Source organism: Canis lupus, chromosome 5, assembly GCF_048164855.1.
Source record: "Canis lupus baileyi chromosome 5, mCanLup2.hap1, whole genome shotgun sequence".
In the NCBI taxonomy this organism is placed as follows: domain Eukaryota; kingdom Metazoa; phylum Chordata; class Mammalia; order Carnivora; family Canidae; genus Canis; species Canis lupus.
Genome location: NC_132842.1, coordinates 8,392,310 through 8,411,578, shown reverse-complemented (window position 1 = coordinate 8,411,578; position 19,269 = coordinate 8,392,310). Strand labels below are relative to the sequence as shown.

The window sequence follows — 19,269 nt, the reverse complement described above, 5'->3', positions numbered from 1 at the left end:
GTAGGTCTGTCTTCTCATCCGTCTTCCTGTGCAAAAAAGGGCCTGAGGCTGGGTGCACCTGTAACAAAGGTGGAAGCAGTGGCCTTCTCTCGCCTCTCCCCAGCGCCGGAGTCACTCCCTGTGCAGGAGAAACCAAGGAAGATTCCATACCCTCAGTGGTCACCCCTGTGTGCGCGGGGCCCCTCTGTTCACTCAAAGGCCTCTCAAGGGGAGAACCCAAACCCCTCCGGTTGGCTTCTATAAAGCAAAACCTGGAAATGGTATTTTCCTTAGGGAGGGGATTGTTAATAGAGTTTACTTCCTAGATTGGCCCCCAGAAGCCTTTCACGGGACCAACATACTCTAGAAAAAGAGCACAAAACACTGCCATGATATTAAGATAATTAAAAAAAAAAACAACAACTGGTGTTTAATGATTTCATGGCCAACCTTAAAAAGAGAATGAGGCAGACACACATTTTAGGTGTGTCTGAATGAAACCTCTGGGTATGTGCAAAGGTTTTAGAGGTTGTCTGCCTTGTTTCCTTATCTAATATTACCCTTTTCCTTCTTGCAGGCACATGACCACAATTCCTTTTATAGGAGTTATCAATTATTACCATGAGCTTTTGACTATTGAATAAAACTAAGAGATTTTCTTAAGTAACAGAGAAATTGGACAGAGTGGTGAAGAGGATGAAGATGGGTGTGTGTCTGAAGAGAACAGTTTGAGAGGAGAATGAAGGGCAGAGAATAGATTTCTTACAAAATGAAAAAAGTCCTTCCCATCTAAAAAGCAAAGCACAAATCACCCCTGCTCTATCATCACATTCACGACTAAATTTCTTAAGTTGCTCAAATTCGGTGTTTCGATTTCCTCACCTTTATCCAGTCCTCAGCACATTGTATTCTGGCCCACATTCTCAACACCGAAACCCTCTCTTTTTAAATTTTCACCATTGACTTCTTTGCCCCCAAATTTAAGGACAATTTCCAGACCTTATCTTGCCTAAAGCTGCAGCAAACGGGCCCATTCTTCCTCCTGATACTAGGAGCAGAATCCTCCATATCTGTTTTGTTTGTTTCTCTTCCCCATAGTCATTAGGTACCAAGTCCTAATGTTCTCCTTCTAGAATATGTCTCCAATCCGCCCAGCCACCACCCAGTTCAGGTCTTTATAATCTCCCGGCTGCTCTCCTGCTACCATCTTCTGATTTGTCTCCCATCCCGCCAGTAATCTTGCTTTGCTCCGACCCATTTTCCAGCACAGCAGCCTGAGTGTCCTTCCTAAGTGACCAAGTTGATCATGCTACCCTCTGCTTAAAACCCTTTCTCAGCTTTTCCATTTCCTGACTACTTATGTATGAATTATAAATATGTGCTGCTTGAATGCTCCTGTACTGGACAATTACATACATTATAAAGAATAAGACATATGACTTTAAAATAATGAGATAAAAGTATAGATTATAGTTCAACATTGTCTTCTCATACCCCAGTGCATCTTCTCATCCACTCTGGAAATGGTCTGTGTTAGGCCAAACTCCTTAATACAGCCTCCAAGGTCTTCCTTTCTCATGGACACAGAGGGGTTTATAGACAGGATGACCTCTCTTTACTTCATCCTTAATAAAGTTCTTTTATTTCTTCAAATGCCATGATAATCATTCTCTGTCTCTGGTTCACATTAATTTCAACCTCTGTTCTCTGTTTCCATTAGTCTGTAAGCTCCATGAAAAAAGAAATCTGTTTATCATAGTCCCCAGCACAGAATAGGTGCTCGATAAGTGTTTGTTGCACAAATGAGCATGACACTTCTCAGAGGCAGCCATGTTTTCCAGAGAGAGGCTAGAAAGCAGAGAAACCTGGTCCAGAGAAATAAGAACCAGGCAGAAGTTGCAGAGGGGACCAAAAAGAGGCACTAACATCTTTCCAGATCATGGTGCATGACCTAGGATGCAAATTAGGCTGCTCTATAAAAGACTGTAAAAACAGAGTGATTTAAGTGAGATGGAAGCCTACTTGTTTCTCATAAAAACAAGACCAAACTAGGTAGGTACTCCAGGCTTGGTGTGGGATCTGAATGATGCAGGAGACTCAGACTCTTCCGGTCTACTTACTCACTGATTCCCAACCTGTATAGATGAAAATCTTATGGCTCAAAGTGGCTGCTCCATCTCCCTGCCATTGCATCAGCATTCCAGCCAGGGGGGAAGAGGGAAAGTGGCAACATGGCACATGTTCTTCCCCAAAGATCGAGCCTCAAAAGTGAGTATCGCTTCTGCTCACGTCCTATTAGTTAGAAGTTAGTCTCATCGCTACACTGAGCTACAAGGGTAACTAGAAAATGTAGTTTTTATTCTGGGTGCCCATGTGCCCAGCTGAAATTGTGAGCTTCTGTTACCAAAGTCAGAGGGAGAGAACAGATACCAGAATTTTCAGTATTAGAGATGCCTGGTCCTGCTGCCTTCCTGAGGCCTAGCTAGATTCCTGCTCTTGGCTGCTAGGACACTCCCTGTATCCCATGCCACAGCCCTCTTTGAATGTTTCAGATAGTTCAAGTCGGTTTCCGTGACTTGAAATCAGATTTTAAGCCAGTTATGCTACTTTACTGAGTATTTCTATGGTGACGCGAGGCGAAGTGCAACCACCCAGGTGTGTCAGGGAAGCCAGGTTATGCTGCAGTCGCCACCCCAAATCTCAGTGGCTGAACTCAAGAACAGTTTGTTTCTAGTCCAGGTTCCCCGTTCCAGGAGGGTTTTCAGGAAGACCCTGATCATCGCAGTCACTCAAGGTCCCAGGCTGAAGGATGTGCTGCCTCAAGATGTGTTTGCACAATCACCACGGAAGGAAAAGCATATAGGACACTGGCCTTTAAAGCTTCCCGCCAGAAATGACATGTCATTTCTACTCATCTTTCATTACCCAACCCCCCCAAGCAATCATGGCCACATCTTGCCTCACGGAGAGCGGGGAAGTACCAGCTTATCATCAGCCCCAAAGAACACACAGAGATCCGTAGCATGTCCTGCTGGCTCCCACAACACGGGTGCCTGCCTAACAGTGGAAGCTTCTCAGGTTTACTCTTGGTGTGAGGCACCCAGAATGCACAACATGATCCTTCCGTACCTCCCCCACCCTTCTCTGCACAGGTCAGCCCTGCTAGAGAGGAATGTGCTCTCCAGGTGCTGGGGACCCCTGAGGCCAATGACAACATAAATCTCTCACATCACTTTAAATCAGGGTGGGGAGACGTGGATGCATTGGCAGCTCTGGTTCTGCCCAGGATATCATTAACACTCTTAGGAATCTCTGCACATTTGCCTACTCCATCTCGGAGTTTTGCGATGGGCTTGTACTCAGGCCGGGCGGGTTTCAAGCATCTGCAAAGAAGACACAAGGATCAGGAATGTGTGAGGAAGGAAGATGCTCTGTCCTGAGGACAATACAAGGAAATGGGCTTCCAGGCTGGCAAAGGCTAAATAAAGGTGAGAGATGCAAGGGGCTTCAGGAGATCTCCTCCTGCTTCCAAAATGCTGCAATAAAGCCACATTTTAAAAATTCATGCCTGTGATTTATGGCATTACCTTTCAAGGGCACTAATAAAATGCCAGAGAGATGACCAGTTGGTTGCTATGTGTTGCTCACACCTTAGTGGAGCAGATGTTTTCCTTTATGGCCTCTGGCTGAGATCAATGGCCCTGAAGTAATTGGCTTTTAAAGAGGGCAAAAAGGATAATTTGGAGCACTGGACATTCTTTGAAGACACGGGTCTTGGTGGGGTATATATGTGGTCATCATGAGGCCACTCCATGCCTGAGTGGAGGCAGAGCGAAGAAAGGAGGCACAAAAAGGCAAAGTGAAATGCACTCACCCTGGGCTTGCTTGAGACCGAGCCGGTCATATCTCATGGATTTGCTGGCACCTACTCCCCTAAAGCAGGGAAAACCATGGGCTCTTGCCTGCCTTGGGCTTTCTCATAAATACATTTAAACTCCTAGCAACACACTTCTGCCCCGCATCATGTGGTTAGACTCACTCAAGACTCAACTAACTCAGCATCATTCTCTTCATGAAGCTCACAGGCTGAGCCCCTTAACCTCCACAATAGGCCTTACTACACTGGATTATAATAATTGTTCCCCTCTCTTACTACCCCAAGGATGTCTTAAGGCCTAGAGACTGTATTTTATTCATCTCTGTATCCCCAACATTTAACCTGGTGATTGAACACAGTTGATGCTCATAACATGTTTTTATTTTAAATTTTTTTTAAAGATTGTATTTATTTAAGAGAGAGAGAGAGAGAGCAAGAGTGAGGGGAGGGTCAGAGGGAGAAGCAGACTCCCTGTGGGATGTGGAGCTTAATCCCCAGCACCCAAAGATTATAACCCAAGCTGAAGGCAGACACTTAACTGACTGAGCCATCTAATGCCCCTCAAAACATGTTTTTAAGGGGATAAATTAAGGCTTAAAAAGAGGGTCTGTTTACATTTTCTCAGTATTTCCACATTGCTTATAACTTTCTATATAATGATAAAAAAAAGACAATTTGGATTTTAAAAAATGTAATTGACTGTTTGGCATTATATAGACCAGTAGTCTCCAAAGTGAACAAGATGTTCCCACTGGACTATAGGAAAAATTTTAGAACTTTGATTATGTTTTTTCCTCATTTTTCTAAAATTTCTTTTTGTACATGTTTCAAATGAATGCACTATATTAATACAATCTTATCTCTATGTAATTTTTAAGTACATAAAAATACATAAATTCCCATTTAGAGTGCATACTCAAACATGGCAATGATAAAGTATCAGGCACAGCTAACCCCCCCCCCCCCCCCCCACACACACGGTATTTTTCTTTTTTTATTTGATAGCATCCCAAATTTTAAACAGGAACATGGCCACCCACTTAAGACCACATTTGTCAGCTTCCCTAGTAGCTAGAAGTGGTCATGGAATGGCTCAGACCAACGGAATGTTGGCAGCCATGATATGCGCAGACTTCAGGTCATGTTCTTAAAAGAAAAGGAGTGTGCCTTTCTTTTTCCTTCTTCTTGCTGGCTGGGATGCAGACATAAGGGTAAGAGCTGGAGCAGCCATCTTAGGCCGCAGGATTAGGAGCCATGTTTCAGGAAGATAGAAAGAAATCACAAGGAAGCTGGGCCTCAAGCCATCACATAAGCTTCCGACTGCTTATGCTTGGATTATTACACGAGAAAGACATAATTGTAATACTCTTAATCACTCTTATCTTTAGATATTTATTAAAGAAGTCAGACCTTTGTCCCGGAACATGCAAGGTGTGCAGTCAAAAAGAAAATTGGAGGGCAGCCTGGGTGGCTCAGCGGTTTAGCGCTGCCTTCAGCCTGGGGCCTGATCCTGGAGACCCGGGATCGAGTCCTGCGTCGGGCTCCCAGCATGGAGCCTGCTTCTCCCTCTGCCTGTGTCTTTGGCTCTCTCTCTGTGTCTCTCATGAATGAATAAATAAAATCTTTTTAAAAATTGGAGACATCAAGTCTCCAATTGACTTCTTTGTATAGACAATCAGGCCTGCCTCAAGGTGAGAGATACCAATGGAAGAGCTTTGCTTTTTTTTTTTCTTTTAATGCCTGTGATATCACTTCTCATTCATACCTTCTTCTCTTCTTATTTCTTCTGTGCCTTATAGACTTTTAATAAAAACTTAGTACTGTATACTTGAAAGTTGCTATGAGAGTAGAGCTGTTTTTTTTTTTTTTTAAAGATCTTGTTCATTTATTCATGAGAGACACACAGAGAAGCAGAGACATAGGCAGAGAGAGAAGCAGGCTCTCTGCGGGGACCCCCATGCAGGACTCTAGACGACACCCTGAGCCGAAGCTCAACCTCGGAGCCACCCACGCATCCCTATGAGAGTAGAGCTTTAATGTTCTCCCCATAACAACAACAAAATGGTAATTATATGAGGTAAAGGATGTGTTAACATACCTTATTGTGATAAGCATTTCACTGTATGTAAGTGTATGAAGTCATTACCTGGTACACTTTAAACATATACAGTGTGATATGTCAATTATACCTCAATAAAGTTGGGAAGAAAAAGAAAAACTTATTGATTAACCAGCTGAGTATCGGGGGAAACAGGACGAGAACTAGCATTCACTGAGTACCTACTGTGCACCGGGTATTTTACACATACCATTGCATGAACTTTCATCAACAATCTTTTTTTAAGTAGATAGCATTATTTCTTCCCATTTCCATAGTCAGTGAAACTAAAGCTCAGCAAGATTAAAGAACTGATCCAAGAACGAACAACTGTAAGGAGTAGAGCAGATATTTAAATTCAAATTCAGTTCTACCCAAGCCAAATGCCCACATTTTTCCATTTCTTACTCTTTCGTATTTCAAACCCTTCCTCTTTCAAACTTGCGAACTCTTCCTCTTGTGTCTTCTCTTTCATTTTGCTTCACTTCCTTTATACTCTGCATCCTTCTTCCCTTTCCTCTCCACCTTCTAATCCTGTCACCTGAAGCCCAGGACATGTATTTGATAATCCTCTGGAGCAGCCTTTCTCAAACTTGACTTCTCATGCTCTTTCTCTTTAGTGTTTTTTTTTTTTTTAATTGAAGTGTGGTTGACACACAATGTTACATTAGTTTCAAGTGTACAACATAGTGAGTTGACAAGTTTTTATGTTATGCTATGCTCACCACATACTTGACTTTTGATGTGTGCATGTACTTCTATGTGTATATACAACATATATGCATATCTGTACTTACATATAAAATCTCCATTCTTTTCATAGAAAAATGAAACAACCACCAATAAGAGTTTTGATGGGTCCTCAGTGTCAGCTTAAATTATTATTAATATGAAATCATTTAAATATTTACAGATATAAAGTTGGCATAAATTCTATTGTGTGTTGTTCTTTTTAAAATTTATTTATTTTAGAGAGACAGAGAGAATATGCATACATGTGAGCACGGGTAGCAGCAGTGGGGAGGCAGAAGAAGAAAAGAATCTCAAGCAGACTTCACATTCAGTATAGAGCCAACCGCCAGGCTTGATTCCATGACCCTGAGATCATGACCTCAGTGGAAAGCAAGAGTCGGCTGCTTAACTGACTGAGCCACTTAGGTGCGCCCCGATGTGTGTTGTTCTCTTAAAAATTTTTTAAATTTGTAAGTCAATACAATTCAAACTACCCTTTAATATGACAGATGATATGACTGTTGTAAGGACATTCGCCATTTACAAAGTTGACATGATGTTGGCTCCTAGCTTTAGTTCACTGTGTGTCATGTGATCATGCCTTTCTCTCATTTTAATTAATTTATCATGGAAACTACCATGATGGCCATTGTTTGTCTAGCCTGTTGTGTGGCTATTTCACCTTTTCTGGGCAAAACACAGTATCTGTGTATGTTCTTTAGCAATTAAAATAGCCTGTTTTTTGGTACCACCACAATCTTAAACACAAATATTAAATCAAAATTCAGACTCCAAGCTCAAAGGCAGGGCCAGCTTATAGGGTGGTCATCCAGATGGAGCACAATATGCTCATACTTTGTTGCCATTGTTTTTTTGTTGTTTTGTTTTTGTTTTTATTTTAAGATTTTCTTCATGAGAGACACACAGAGAGAGGCAGAGACATAGGCAGAGGGAGAAGCAGGCTCCCTGCAGGGAACCCAATGTGGGACTCAATCCCGGGATCACAGAACTTGAGTCAAAGACAGGCACTCAACTACTGAGCCACCCAGGTGCCCCAATTGTCATTGTTTTTTAAGATTATCATCTACACAAGGTCACAAAACTAAAATAAAAGTCATAATTTATGGAGCCTTAATATAAGAAATATGGATCCAAAACTCAAAAGTCCACAGAAAGGAGAGTCCAATGATAGGTTCCCGCCAGGACAAGCACACTCCTTGGTATGGAAACAGTTCCTTGTTATAAAGAGAGAAAAAGCTATAAACACAGTCCACTGATTAGAGAACCACGAGCAGGCTGTGGAGATATTGTATCATATAATAAGCCTGGCTTATTTTTCCTTCTGGTGAGGAAAGACCTCTGGCTTCTCTGCAGAGAATGGAGAGGCGAAAGGGGGAAAACCACTCTTGTACTCCAGGTCTGTCTCAGTGTGAGCCTAGCCAATGTCTCCGAGAGGTTACTGTAGAGGAGAAACAGGAGAGTATGGCCTATGTGAGCTGTGGTCTTCTCTGCACCCTCACAGGCTTCTCTCCATGGGCCACACTGTACAGATGGGCCACTCTTCTAGTCCCCACTGGATAGCCAGGAGCATTGGCAAAAGGCTATAACCAGGCCTAATCCTAACTCTTCCCTAAAAGATGTGAGAACAGCTGCATCTTCTAGTGTCAAGAGTGGATCAAGCTTTGTATTTGTTGATATCTTTGTTGAAATGTGTCCACTATCAATCTAGGAACCTGGGTCAACTTTGGTGAAGCCGGTAAGAATGATTCCCATCCAATTAATAGGACTTCTGCTTCCCACTGGCAATACATACTTGTCCAATCCACCAATGTTTACTGAACCTCTATTACTGCTAAGTGACTAACAGAGCAACTACTACTGTGTGCCTGGCACTATGTATGTGTTTATATTTGACTCACTTAACTCTCATGATAAGCAATGAGGAAGTAGTATTATAATTTTCTTTTGCATATGCAGAAATGGGAGCATTGATGGATTAGGTAACTTGCCCAAACAGCTGATCGGTAGCGGAACCACTGGAATCCAGGCAGTGGGGCTCCAGAGCCCACTCAACTCTGTGCTATCCAGCCTCTGTGGCTGGATGCCTGGGGATTGCAGTGGAAGGTGGGGTGCTACTTTCCATGTGACAAAAATAGGCTTACATCTCTAGTGGCATCCAACTTGAGAAGGGTCTTGTGGTGGCAAAACCCAAGGTATAGCAAGGTACATGCAGGGTGCTGTTTTCTTAGAACGTGCAAGTGTGAAAATTGTACTCCTAGACTTTTGGGCAGTTTTCCCAAATAATTGATATTTCTTGACCATTAGTAGGCACTTCCCTGCTTGAACTAGACATGGTCTGGCATAAACTTCTTCAAGCAAGGTTGACCCAGCTAAGGAAAAATTTTTACCCTACAGTGGATTTTAAGGAAACAACAATAGCAATACTACTTCAGTACCCCAACATCTTCATAATGACTGAGTGAAAGCTAACGCCTTACTGATATGAGGTAGAAAAAAAGTCCGAAGGAAGTCAAAATCATGGCCTGCCAAGTAAGGAATAAAGTCAGATCACAGAACACAAAAGTATTCTAGGAGATGAAGTATGATCTGAATTCTGAGTTTTAGGAGTCAGTGATGAGCAAGTGAAAATGAAATTATACAGTGGAAAAGTCAGATGCTAAACCATCATGCGACCACTAAAACCTGTCAGTAAAGATATGGGGGAATGATGATGAGTTTCAGTCAAGTGAGAAACACAAGATACAAAACTAGAAAATACATGGAAGGAAATAGACCAAAATCTCCACAGTGGTCACCTCTGGGCTTAGGACTGGACAATGCAGACAGTGTGGTGGTTTTAAAGAATATTTAGTAATTTTAAATTTCCCTTATATTGTTGAATCCCTATAAGTCATTTGATACTGATTTCATGCAGAGGATCATATTTCATCCAGTGCCATCCCATTTCAGACATACCGCATCAGCGCTTAGACAATTACTGAAGGAGCTCACTCAGGATCTGGCCCATGAACAGGGCAGTCTGGGCTTTCTTGTCCCTGCCAGCCCTCATTGGTCCTATCTACTAGATGTTCTTTTTTTTTTTTTTTTCTACTAGACGTTCTTGCTCATTTTTAAAGATGGCACAAACTGATATCCAGGAGAGCTCTTCCAGGCTTATATGAAGAGATCATCCTCCAAAATTTCTCTTAAAAAAAAAAGTTCATCAGGGACACCTGGGTGGTTCAGTGGTCAAGCATCTACCTTTGACTCAGGCCATGATCCCGGGGTCCTGGGATGGAGTCCTAAGTCGGGCTTCCTGCAGGAAGCCTGCTTCTCCCTCTGCCTATGTCTCTGCCTCTCTCTGTGTGTCTCTCATGAATAAATAAAGTCCTTTTTAAAAAAGCTCATTAATTTAAAAACATTTTTTGCATATATATTCACATATCTCAGAAATCAAAAGTTCAAAACAGTCTGCAATGAAAAATTCTATCCATTAGCCACTCAATGCCTTTCTCAATGCAACTGACTTCATCAGTGTCTTAGGAATCCATCTAGAGATATTGGATGCCTGGCAAATAGATGCACTCACATATATTCACTATCCTCTTTTTTAAATGCAAATGGGAGCATACTAGCCACTCCTGCTCCTTCCATTGGATGGTGTATCTTGGAGTTCACATCACTACACCAAAAGCATTCTCGTTCCATTGTATGGCTGCTGACTATATGAATGTACCAGAATTCACTCAAGGCCCTCCAGATTGACATGACACCAGAAAACCCTGACTGACATGACACCAGAAAACAGCAGATTTTAAGGAAACTTTGAAAAGAAACAAAGCCCAAACTTCCTGCTTCTATTAATTTCTCTCTCTCTCTTTTTTTTTTTTTTTTTTTTTTTTTTTGTCTTTTCACTGCTCACTATGCAGACCAAGATGCAGAAGTCTGGTAATAATGATTTTTGGTGTTTACATTGCTAAAGGTCAAACGCCTTTTGGAATAACAAGACTGAAGGACAAAGTTCAGAAGCTTTGCTATTCATTGAGTAAACCTTGGCATGACCGAAAACACTTATTTGGATAATTATATCAGCATTTTGGTGTTTCTCCCTTAAAAGATTAATGTTTAGCAATGGGAAACATAAAGTCAAGAAGGAAGAAGGTGGGTGTTCAGCATTTGGGTGTTCTCTGTGTGCCTCCTGTCCTCATTGCCAAATGGGACATGGCCCAGGTGGGGTTTTCTTAGGCTGAGAAGCCTCAGTGTGGAGAATGTCTGATGGTAAAATCTGGAAAAAGATGCTGACCTTCTCCCTCCTTGTGCCACAGATCTACCTATTTCTACCTGTGGCTCCGTGGTGGCAGCTGTGGCACTCTGGGAGTTACTCAGCCTTTCTGAATCTTACTATTTGCAAATAATAGCAATACTTCCAGTTGGCCTCACAGCGAGATGTGAGGAGCAGCTTAGCCAATCCATGTGAAAATCCGATTGCATCAACTACATTAAGGGTAGAGACAAAGGAGGGGCAGAAAGATGCTATGTAACATATGCGATATAAAGCCAGACAAACCTAGTGTTGAGTCCTTCTCTTACTGGCCATGCAGCCAAGGATTGAAGGCCAAGCCTCACTTATTCACCAGATGAGGTAAGAACACCCTCCAGGCTGCAGAATTATGAGGGTGAATTACACACGTGTCTGAAAGTCCTCTGAAATGTGTCTACCTTTTCTAGCATTCACATTACTTCTTCTGCCTATCAGAGGATAGAACAAATATGAGGTCTTCAAAACAATTCAAGAAGTTCAGGCTAGAGCAAAGGACCGTAGGAGGGAAACAAAAACAGAGAGAAATCCTCAGGGCATCAGAAAAATGGAACATTAATTACAGATGGAGGAAAGAGTACCCAAGGGGCATGGAGAGGCTGGCAGGGGTAGTTCAAGGAAGGCTTCAAAAGCTGTGTCAAGGAGTTCAGCATCATCTAGGTCTGTCATTTTCAGGATGGAACAAAGTGTCACGAGATCCCACAGTGGGCCTTCTCAGGGGAAAAACCGTCCATAATCAATACAGTGTGACTTTGGGCCACGAGAAAATCCCATGATCCCTTATTAAATTTTGCATACTTTGTCTTATGCCAGGAATTGCACTATTCAGTGATATCTTCTTCAATGTTCAGGAGGTGCTGGGGTATCCGCAGTGCAGTCAAGAGATAGGGAGGCCAGAAAAGTGGTACTTGGTAACCTGGGCCTGGTAACAGAGTCTGGACTGTCTCCATTGCACAACAATATGAATATGCCCTTTATGAGTGGGCAGAGGCAGGGCCGGAACCTGCTCTCAGCAGCCAGTGGAAAGGGCACTGGGCTGAGGTCACCTGCTGTGTGACCTTAGGGAAGTCACTGAATCTCTCTGGGCCTCAGAAACCTTTCACCATTAACCCCATGATTCTAGTTTTCAAATCCTTTCCCAAGAGTATAAGGATAAAGAATGGGGTACTCCTGAGGGTACTAACATGGAGAAAAGAAAAGTTTCACAGAATAGGGGAGTGGGGAGGAGTAGCAAAGAAATTGGAAACAGATCTAGGAGATCACAAACAACTGCCTGACATCACCTCTGTGTGTATTAGTGAGGAAGGGGACAATCTGGGTTAGGAGGTATTAACGTGGACCCATTTTCAAGTTGGGAGACAGACCATGAGTCACCTCCTCAAGTACCTGCTTGCAAGCACTGAATGAGGAGTATGGGATACTGTGGTTTCTGTGGACTTTGGGTTCCAGCAGGGGGGACGTATGCCAAGCAGGCAGGAACACTTGGAATGTGGGAAGGGCAAGCTGAAGGATGGAGAGCCTGCAGGTCCCATTCTTCATTAGTGCCCTTTGCCTGACACTCAGCCTGGGAAGGAGCCAGGGTCCTCGGCTCTAACCCTCCAGTCATCGGTCCCAAAAGCCAGGGCATGATGGGAAACAAATGAACAAGTGTTCAGGTCCTTGAGACTCCGGGGAGGGAGAACTGAGAGACTGGGGTGAGGGAGCAGACACCAAGGCTTCCTCAATGCCAGAGGCCCTTGCCAGAAGTTCTCGTGGAACTGAGAACCTCAAAGACAGTACAAGGCTCCTGAGCAACCCTCACACAAGTGTGGTAGGAATCAACCGGGTGCAGGACAGCAGGTGCCACTGAGCAACTTTGGAAAGATCTGGAAAAGAATCTCAAGGCCTCACCAGGATTTGGTACTAAGAAGAACCAACTGCCCCTGCCACTGCCTACTCTAGAGGCTGGCTGTTATTTTAAAATGAGGCAGAGGGGCACCTGGGGGGCTTATTGGTTGAGTGTCTGCCTTTGGCTCAGGGCGTGACGGGCCCTGGCCTGCCTTTCCCTCTGCATGTGTCTCTGCCTCTCTCTGTGTGTCTCTCATGAATAAATAAATACAATCTTTAAAAAATAAAATAAAATGAGGCAGAGCTTCCTTTGAAGGATAGGGGCCATCTCTCCTGAGAACAGAGAGTGGGAAGAAAAAGATGCCAGACCTCAGCAGTGGGTGGAGAGGCTTGCAGCTCAGGGGACCAGTTCTGTCCCTGTCTCACGAAGTACCTGGAACCTGTTGATCTTGTCCCTCTCCATGTTTCCCCACTGCCCAGAGGATCCACAAAATGTGGAGGGAGGGGCTGGAATGAGAGTTGGGCCTCTAGCCATTTCCTCAACCAATGGGTTGCTTCCAGAGGCAGAGGGCAGCCATCCACACTGCTGTGACCTCCAGTGACCCAGAGAAAATGTCCTTTATTAGTGGTGAAGTCTTTCTTCTTTTTATTAGAGAAAAGAACAATCATGTCTTACTTACATGCATGCCCACACCAATACTCCAGTATCAGCGTCTGCAAGCCTAGCCCTTCTTCCCAATAGGACTGGTCTCCAGACCGTGGTGAAGGGGGTTATGTCTGGAGCAAGTAAGTACCTCTTTCCCTCCTGCCCCATGCTCATCCACGAAGCCCCAGGAACTGCCCAGAATCTCCATGCTACTAGCTCTGCTCAGCCTCACGGGTTTCCAGGGCACTTATTATCTCACCTGGGTGCCCAGAATAATTTTCTGTACTCTACCACAAACTCACTGAGCATATGTAAGATGATTTTCTGTGCAAGCTCACTTAAAATCACATTGGGTAAAAAGATATACATATACACACCTACTGTCTCCCCAAGCCCCTAGTGCCCCCCAACATATCCATGACACAAACACTTTCTCAAGATCCACCTAGATCTATCAGAGAAGGCCTCTCAGCCTCTTGAAGAGACAGCCTTTGTAGGCTGTAATCCAATCTTTCCTTCACTGAAGGGCCAGCAATATTTTGGATAAGGCTTTGAGGTCTGATCATTCCTTACTCTTCTTCCAAAGTCCTTAGATTGATCCAAGAGCATGCTCCCACTTAACTTCAGTCTAACCAAGTGAGGGAAGGAGATTGAGGGCCTATATTACGTAAAGAGAATAGGGTGCACACCACCAGCTGGCTAGATCTGGGGTCCTGACGCCCAACCCCAACAGCTTCCTTCTCTCTGAGGTGAGAAAGATAAATCTAGATGCAGGAAACTGCAGCTCAGGGTCTGACACAGGGTACTTGTGTACATTTTCACCACCTTAAGGATAACCATTTCACTAGGAAGGGGCAACCGCTGACACACGAAAGAACTTGCCTTAAAATCGTAAGTCTTTGGGTTAAAGTTACTCGGGGTTTTTGACAGTTCAGGGTGTGGTAATCTCTCATCTTCTAGTCCTATGTAATTTTTGCACACAACTTTTGGGTCTCAGAATTGAATCAAATGCAGTGTGATGTCTAAATCCAAAGAAGCGTGTTGAAATTGCTGTTCTTAAAAGGCCTGGCCTCGGATTTTGAGAGGAGCCTGAAACACCCCACACCCCCTCGAAGCCTCTGGTGAGACAACTGTCTGGAAAAGGAAGCGGCTGACCCACGAAGCCCTTGGCTCTCAGTCCTCTGTTCAGAGAACAGAGAACTTTACTCTCCCGGGGTGCAAGTTGGAGCTTGGCTTTTTACAGGAATTGCCCCGACCTTCAAAGTGTCTCTTAAGCTGAAGAATTCACGCTGCATCGCAGGCTGTGGTAAAGCGTGTCATGGGCAGAGCGCACGCGTTTTGTGTTTGGGTGTGGTTGCTGTTGTTGTTTAAATTTTTATCTTAAGGTCAAGAAAGAAGAAACCTCATTCAGGGACCGTCCCGGTGGCCAGCCGGAAAGGTGAGGGGCTCGGGCTCTGAAAGGGTTCACCCTCCGCCCTTTAACTTTCACGCCCTCCCTCCGGCCCGCTCCAGAGCAGACGGGTCCTTTGGCTTCTTTTGTATCAGGTTTTATTGCTCCGGCCCCCTAGCGTCTCTGGGTTTGCTCTCAGAAGAAAGGTGCCCCCCGGAGCCGCTCTCCGAGGCCGCCCCTCCTGGGTGCCCAGGTCTTCCTCGGGGCGGGGCGGGCGGGGGGGGGCCGCAGGCTCGCGCCCCGGGGCTCCGCGCAGGGTCTGGAACAGCCGGGAGCCGCGCCGCGTCGCCTCGCAGCCCCGCCGGCGCACCCCGCGCACACTTGGCTGGGCCCTCGCGGCGCCGGGCGAGGGGCGGAGAGCCGGCGGGGCTCGGGCGGGAGGCCGGCGCGCGGCCGGGGTGCGGGTGGCGAGGGGACCCCTCCCGGGCGGCCCAGGCTGCCTGCCCGGGCCTCGGCGCCCACTGCCAGGAGGAGCGAGCTCCGCGGGCAACCCACGGGGCCTTCGGTGGCAGCGCCGCGCCCCGCGCCCCGGGGCGGCAGGGCCCGGCTTCGCGCGGCGCGCGGGGACAGCGGACGGACGCCCCCGGGAGCCTCGCCGGCGGGGCGGGCCGCGCGGGCCCCGCCTCCGCTTCGCCCCGGGAGCTCCCACTGGGAGGAGAGCCGCCCCGGCCCCCGCGCCGCCGCCGGGGCCTCGCCGCCCCCTCCCCGCCGGCACCCCGCACTCGGTGATTGGCTGGCGCCGCGGGTCCCTGGCACGCGCCTGTGGATGTAGTTATAAGAATCCTCGCGTGCCGGCCCTCAGCTCCAGCGAGTCGGCGCAGCCCTCCCCGGCGCAGCGCGGGCCCGGCCAGAGCCCAGCGGCCGCCGACACTGCAGGGAGGCCGGGGGCGGGCAGCGCGCGCCGGGCCCGCGAGGGAGGGGCCGCCACGTCCAGCTCCCGGAGGAGCCCCTGGGGCCCTGGGGCCCTGGGGCCCGCGGCGGCGCGGAGCATGGACGCGGTGCTGCTGGAGCACTTCCCCGGGGGCCTGGACGCCTTCCCGTCGCCTTACTTTGACGACGAGGACTTCTTCACCGACCAGTCCTCCCGGGACCCCCTGGAGGACGGCGAGGAGCTGCTGGCCGACGAGCAGGCCGAGGTGGAGTTCCTCAGCCACCAGCTGCACGAGTACTGCTGCCGCGACGGGGCGTGCCTGCTGCTGCCGCCCGCGCCCTCGGCCGCCCCGCACGCGCTCGCCCCGCCGCCCCCGGGGGGCCCCGGCGAGCCGGAGGGCGGCGGCTACGGCCGCGACGCAGGGGCGCCCCCCGGCGGCTTCCCCTACTCGCCCGGCTCGCCGCCCTCGTGCCTGGCCTACCCGTGCGCGGGGGCGGCGGTGCTGTCCCCCGGAGCCCGGCTGCGCGGTCTGAGCGGCGCGGCGGCGGCGGCGGCGGCGGCGGCGGCGGCGCGGCGGCGGCGGCGGGTGCGCTCCGAGGCGGAGCTGCAGCAGCTGCGGCAGGCGGCCAACGTGCGCGAGCGGCGGCGCATGCAGTCCATCAACGACGCCTTCGAGGGACTGCGCTCGCACATCCCCACGCTGCCCTACGAGAAGCGCCTCTCCAAGGTGGACACGCTGCGCCTGGCCATCGGCTACATCAACTTCCTCAGCGAGCTGGTGCAGGCCGACCTGCCGCTGCGCGGGGGCGGCGCGGGCGGCGGCGGGGGGCCGGGCGGCGGCGGGCGCCTGGGCGGGGACAGCCCCGGAGGCCAGGCCCAGAAGGTCATCATCTGCCATCGGGGCACCCGTAAGTGCGTCCGCCGGCCGGCCCGGGGAGACGGGGACGGGCACGAGAAGGGCCCGGAGGGGCTGGGGGAACCGACCCACGGGCCGACCGACGGGCGGAGAGGTGATGGTCCGTGGGCGCCGGCGACCTGCAGCACGAGCTGGCGTCTCGCGGGGCGGGGGCGGCGGGGTGTTCCGCCTCTTGACCGCGGCTGGGAGGGCGTGCGTCCCCGACGGACCTGCAGCTCCAGGGATTCCGGGGAGGGGGCGCTGGGGGGCTAGGGGAGTGGAGGAAGAGGGTTCGTTCTGACGGTAACCCGAGACGCCCGTCCCGCCGCGGCGCCCAGGAGGGGATCCTAAAGGACCGGAGGGCACCGCTGGGAATAGAGTTGGACGTTCACGGTCTGTTTTCTCTTCTCACCTCCTCAGGGTCCCCCTCCCCCAGCGACCCGGATTACGGCCTCCCTCCCCTTGCAGGACATTCCCTCTCATGGACTGATGAAAAGCAACTCAAAGAACAAAATATTATCCGAACAGCCAAAGTGTGGACCCCAGAGGACCCCAGAAAACTCAACAGCAAATCTTCCTTCAACAACATAGAAAACGAACCGCCCTTTGAGTTTGTGTCCTGAGAAGTCCCAGACTCGCCTGAGGATCTGATTATGTCTCTGTGCATATTGTACATGTAAATATCTATAATGTAATTTAAGAATCACATTTTTTTTCTAATGGCAATCAACTGTTTGTTATTTATCTATTTATTATCCTGTCGAGTTAATGAAATAGACGATCTCTTTTTAAGTATATAATTTATATAATTTATCCTGATTTTCTAAAAAATATGCAATAGCCTATGATCTCCCCCAGCACCTTTGGCAGACCTCTGCGTTGTTGGAAGAACTCTGGCCGGAAAACGTCATGCTAATTTATTGCCAGATATGGCTTATTTCTAAGCGACGTTAATAAATGCGATTTACACCTTTTTCTAAAAGTTATTTGTTTCATATATGATGAGGGTAACTATGTTTTTAGAAGAATTAACTTAGTCTGTAAAAGATAACTGAACCAGACATGCAAAATGTAGCTATCTAGTAATAAACCTCGTTTTAGTTCGATTTTGCTGAAAGTGGGTGGGTGGGCTGGACCGTTAGGCCCCAAGTCTCCAAGAGGACCCTCCATCTGCATTTGCTGCCCTACATGGTAAATTTGGCCTGTATTTTTATCCTATCTTCCAAACACCCTAAGAGGGAAATAGATCATGGTGTATTTATTATTCCCATTTTTCAGAGGGGAAAGCCAGGGCCGGGAGAGGAATATGTGACTTACTCAAGGTCACCACCCCTACCCTGTCGAACCATAGGGCTTGAGGTGAATTGGGTCCAGGGAGAACAGGGGGCTACTTTCCGGGCTGGCCAAGGGAGGGGGTCACCGGTGCTTCCAAGGGCTGCCCTTGAGCTTGCCCTGTGACCCATCCCTTCTGTAGTAACAGCATTAGGTATGTGGACCCCGGAGGACTCCTCTCAAAGGAGACGGGGTAGACGACTGTGCTAAGGCCGGGAGACCCCTCGGATGCCTCCCATCAAAATCCAGAGTCCTTTCAATAAGGCGAGGAGCCCGCTCCTCCGCCACTCGTGCAGCTGAATTATTTTTAAAACCGACTCCGTTTGGTCTCCAGCAGGATCTCGTCTTCCTTGGCAAGCAGCCTGGGGAGAAGGCGAGCCTCCCGAGGAGGGAGCCCCCTAGCGAAGGGGAGAGGCGCCGGGGCGCGGCCGGGGGCGCTCACTGGGAAAGCCCCGGAGACCCGGCTTCCGCGGGTCTCCTGCGAGACTGCCCGGGGCCTCGGGGCTCCCGGGGCGCCCTCCGCTGTGGGCCCGGGGCCCCGCGCGCGCGGCGGGCGCGCACCTTCCCGCGGAGTCACGGCCCCGCGCCTGCAGGCCCGGCCGCCCCGCCGCGCTCGGACAGCCAAGGTACGGCGGCGGATCTCCCCGGTCCCCACGGCCCTGCCGCAGGACAGTATGTCGGCAGCATGCTAATTGCTTTAACCTAGTTTCAGACCCACCGAGGGGTTCCTCGCGCACCGCGGGTGCCATGGACCTCGTCCAAGTGCAATTAAAGCGAGGCCGCGAGCCCGACCCCGAAGCGCGGCCTGGCCAGACCCGCGGAGGTTCTGGGTCGAGAAGCTCCCAGGAGGCCCTTGGCCGTGGACCCTCTTACCACTTTGGGCCTTGCAGCTTCTCCCGGCCCTCCCCCTGGAAGATGGAGATTTCACACTGCAGACAGAATTTGGGAACGAGAGAAAATAATTCGATTTTGTCCTGTAATAGAGCCCCATTAAACATGAAAGTTGCTTTGGCACAAATGCTTCTATCAGGCATGTAATCTCATTACACTCATTAGAAAGTCAAATGTTAGGCAGACTTCAACTTAATTATAAGTTATGTAAGTATTGTACGGTATTCTCCGTCTGTGTAGACCTGCGTTTCAATTGGGTTGGGTAATGTGGCACTCCGCAGTTAAATAAAACACTACAATCATTGTGATGTGGCACCTTTTATTTTGCGTGCCACTTTTTTTGTGATTCAATG

General features: G+C 48.3%; 1 protein-coding gene across 1 annotated transcript; it reads left to right on the top strand.

The window, feature by feature from the left end:
• Positions 1 to 15,878: 15,878 nt before the first annotated feature.
• PTF1A (pancreas associated transcription factor 1a) lies at positions 15,879 to 17,675 on the top strand. Its single transcript, XM_072825079.1, has 2 exons — positions 15,879 to 16,706; positions 17,114 to 17,675. Exons 1-2 carry the CDS (start codon positions 15,917 to 15,919, stop codon positions 17,314 to 17,316), a joined length of 993 nt encoding a protein of 330 aa, XP_072681180.1. The 5' UTR covers positions 15,879 to 15,916; the 3' UTR covers positions 17,317 to 17,675.
• Positions 17,676 to 19,269: the final 1,594 nt, after the last annotated feature.

Coding starts and splice junctions, on each gene's coding strand:
- PTF1A (XM_072825079.1), top strand. CDS start 15,917: ATGGACGCGGTGCTGCTGGAGCACTTCCCCGGGGGCCTGGACGCCTTC. Junction 16,707..17,113: donor CATCTGCCATCGGGGCACCC/GTAAGTGCGTCC, acceptor TCACCTCCTCAG/GGTCCCCCTCCCCCAGCGAC.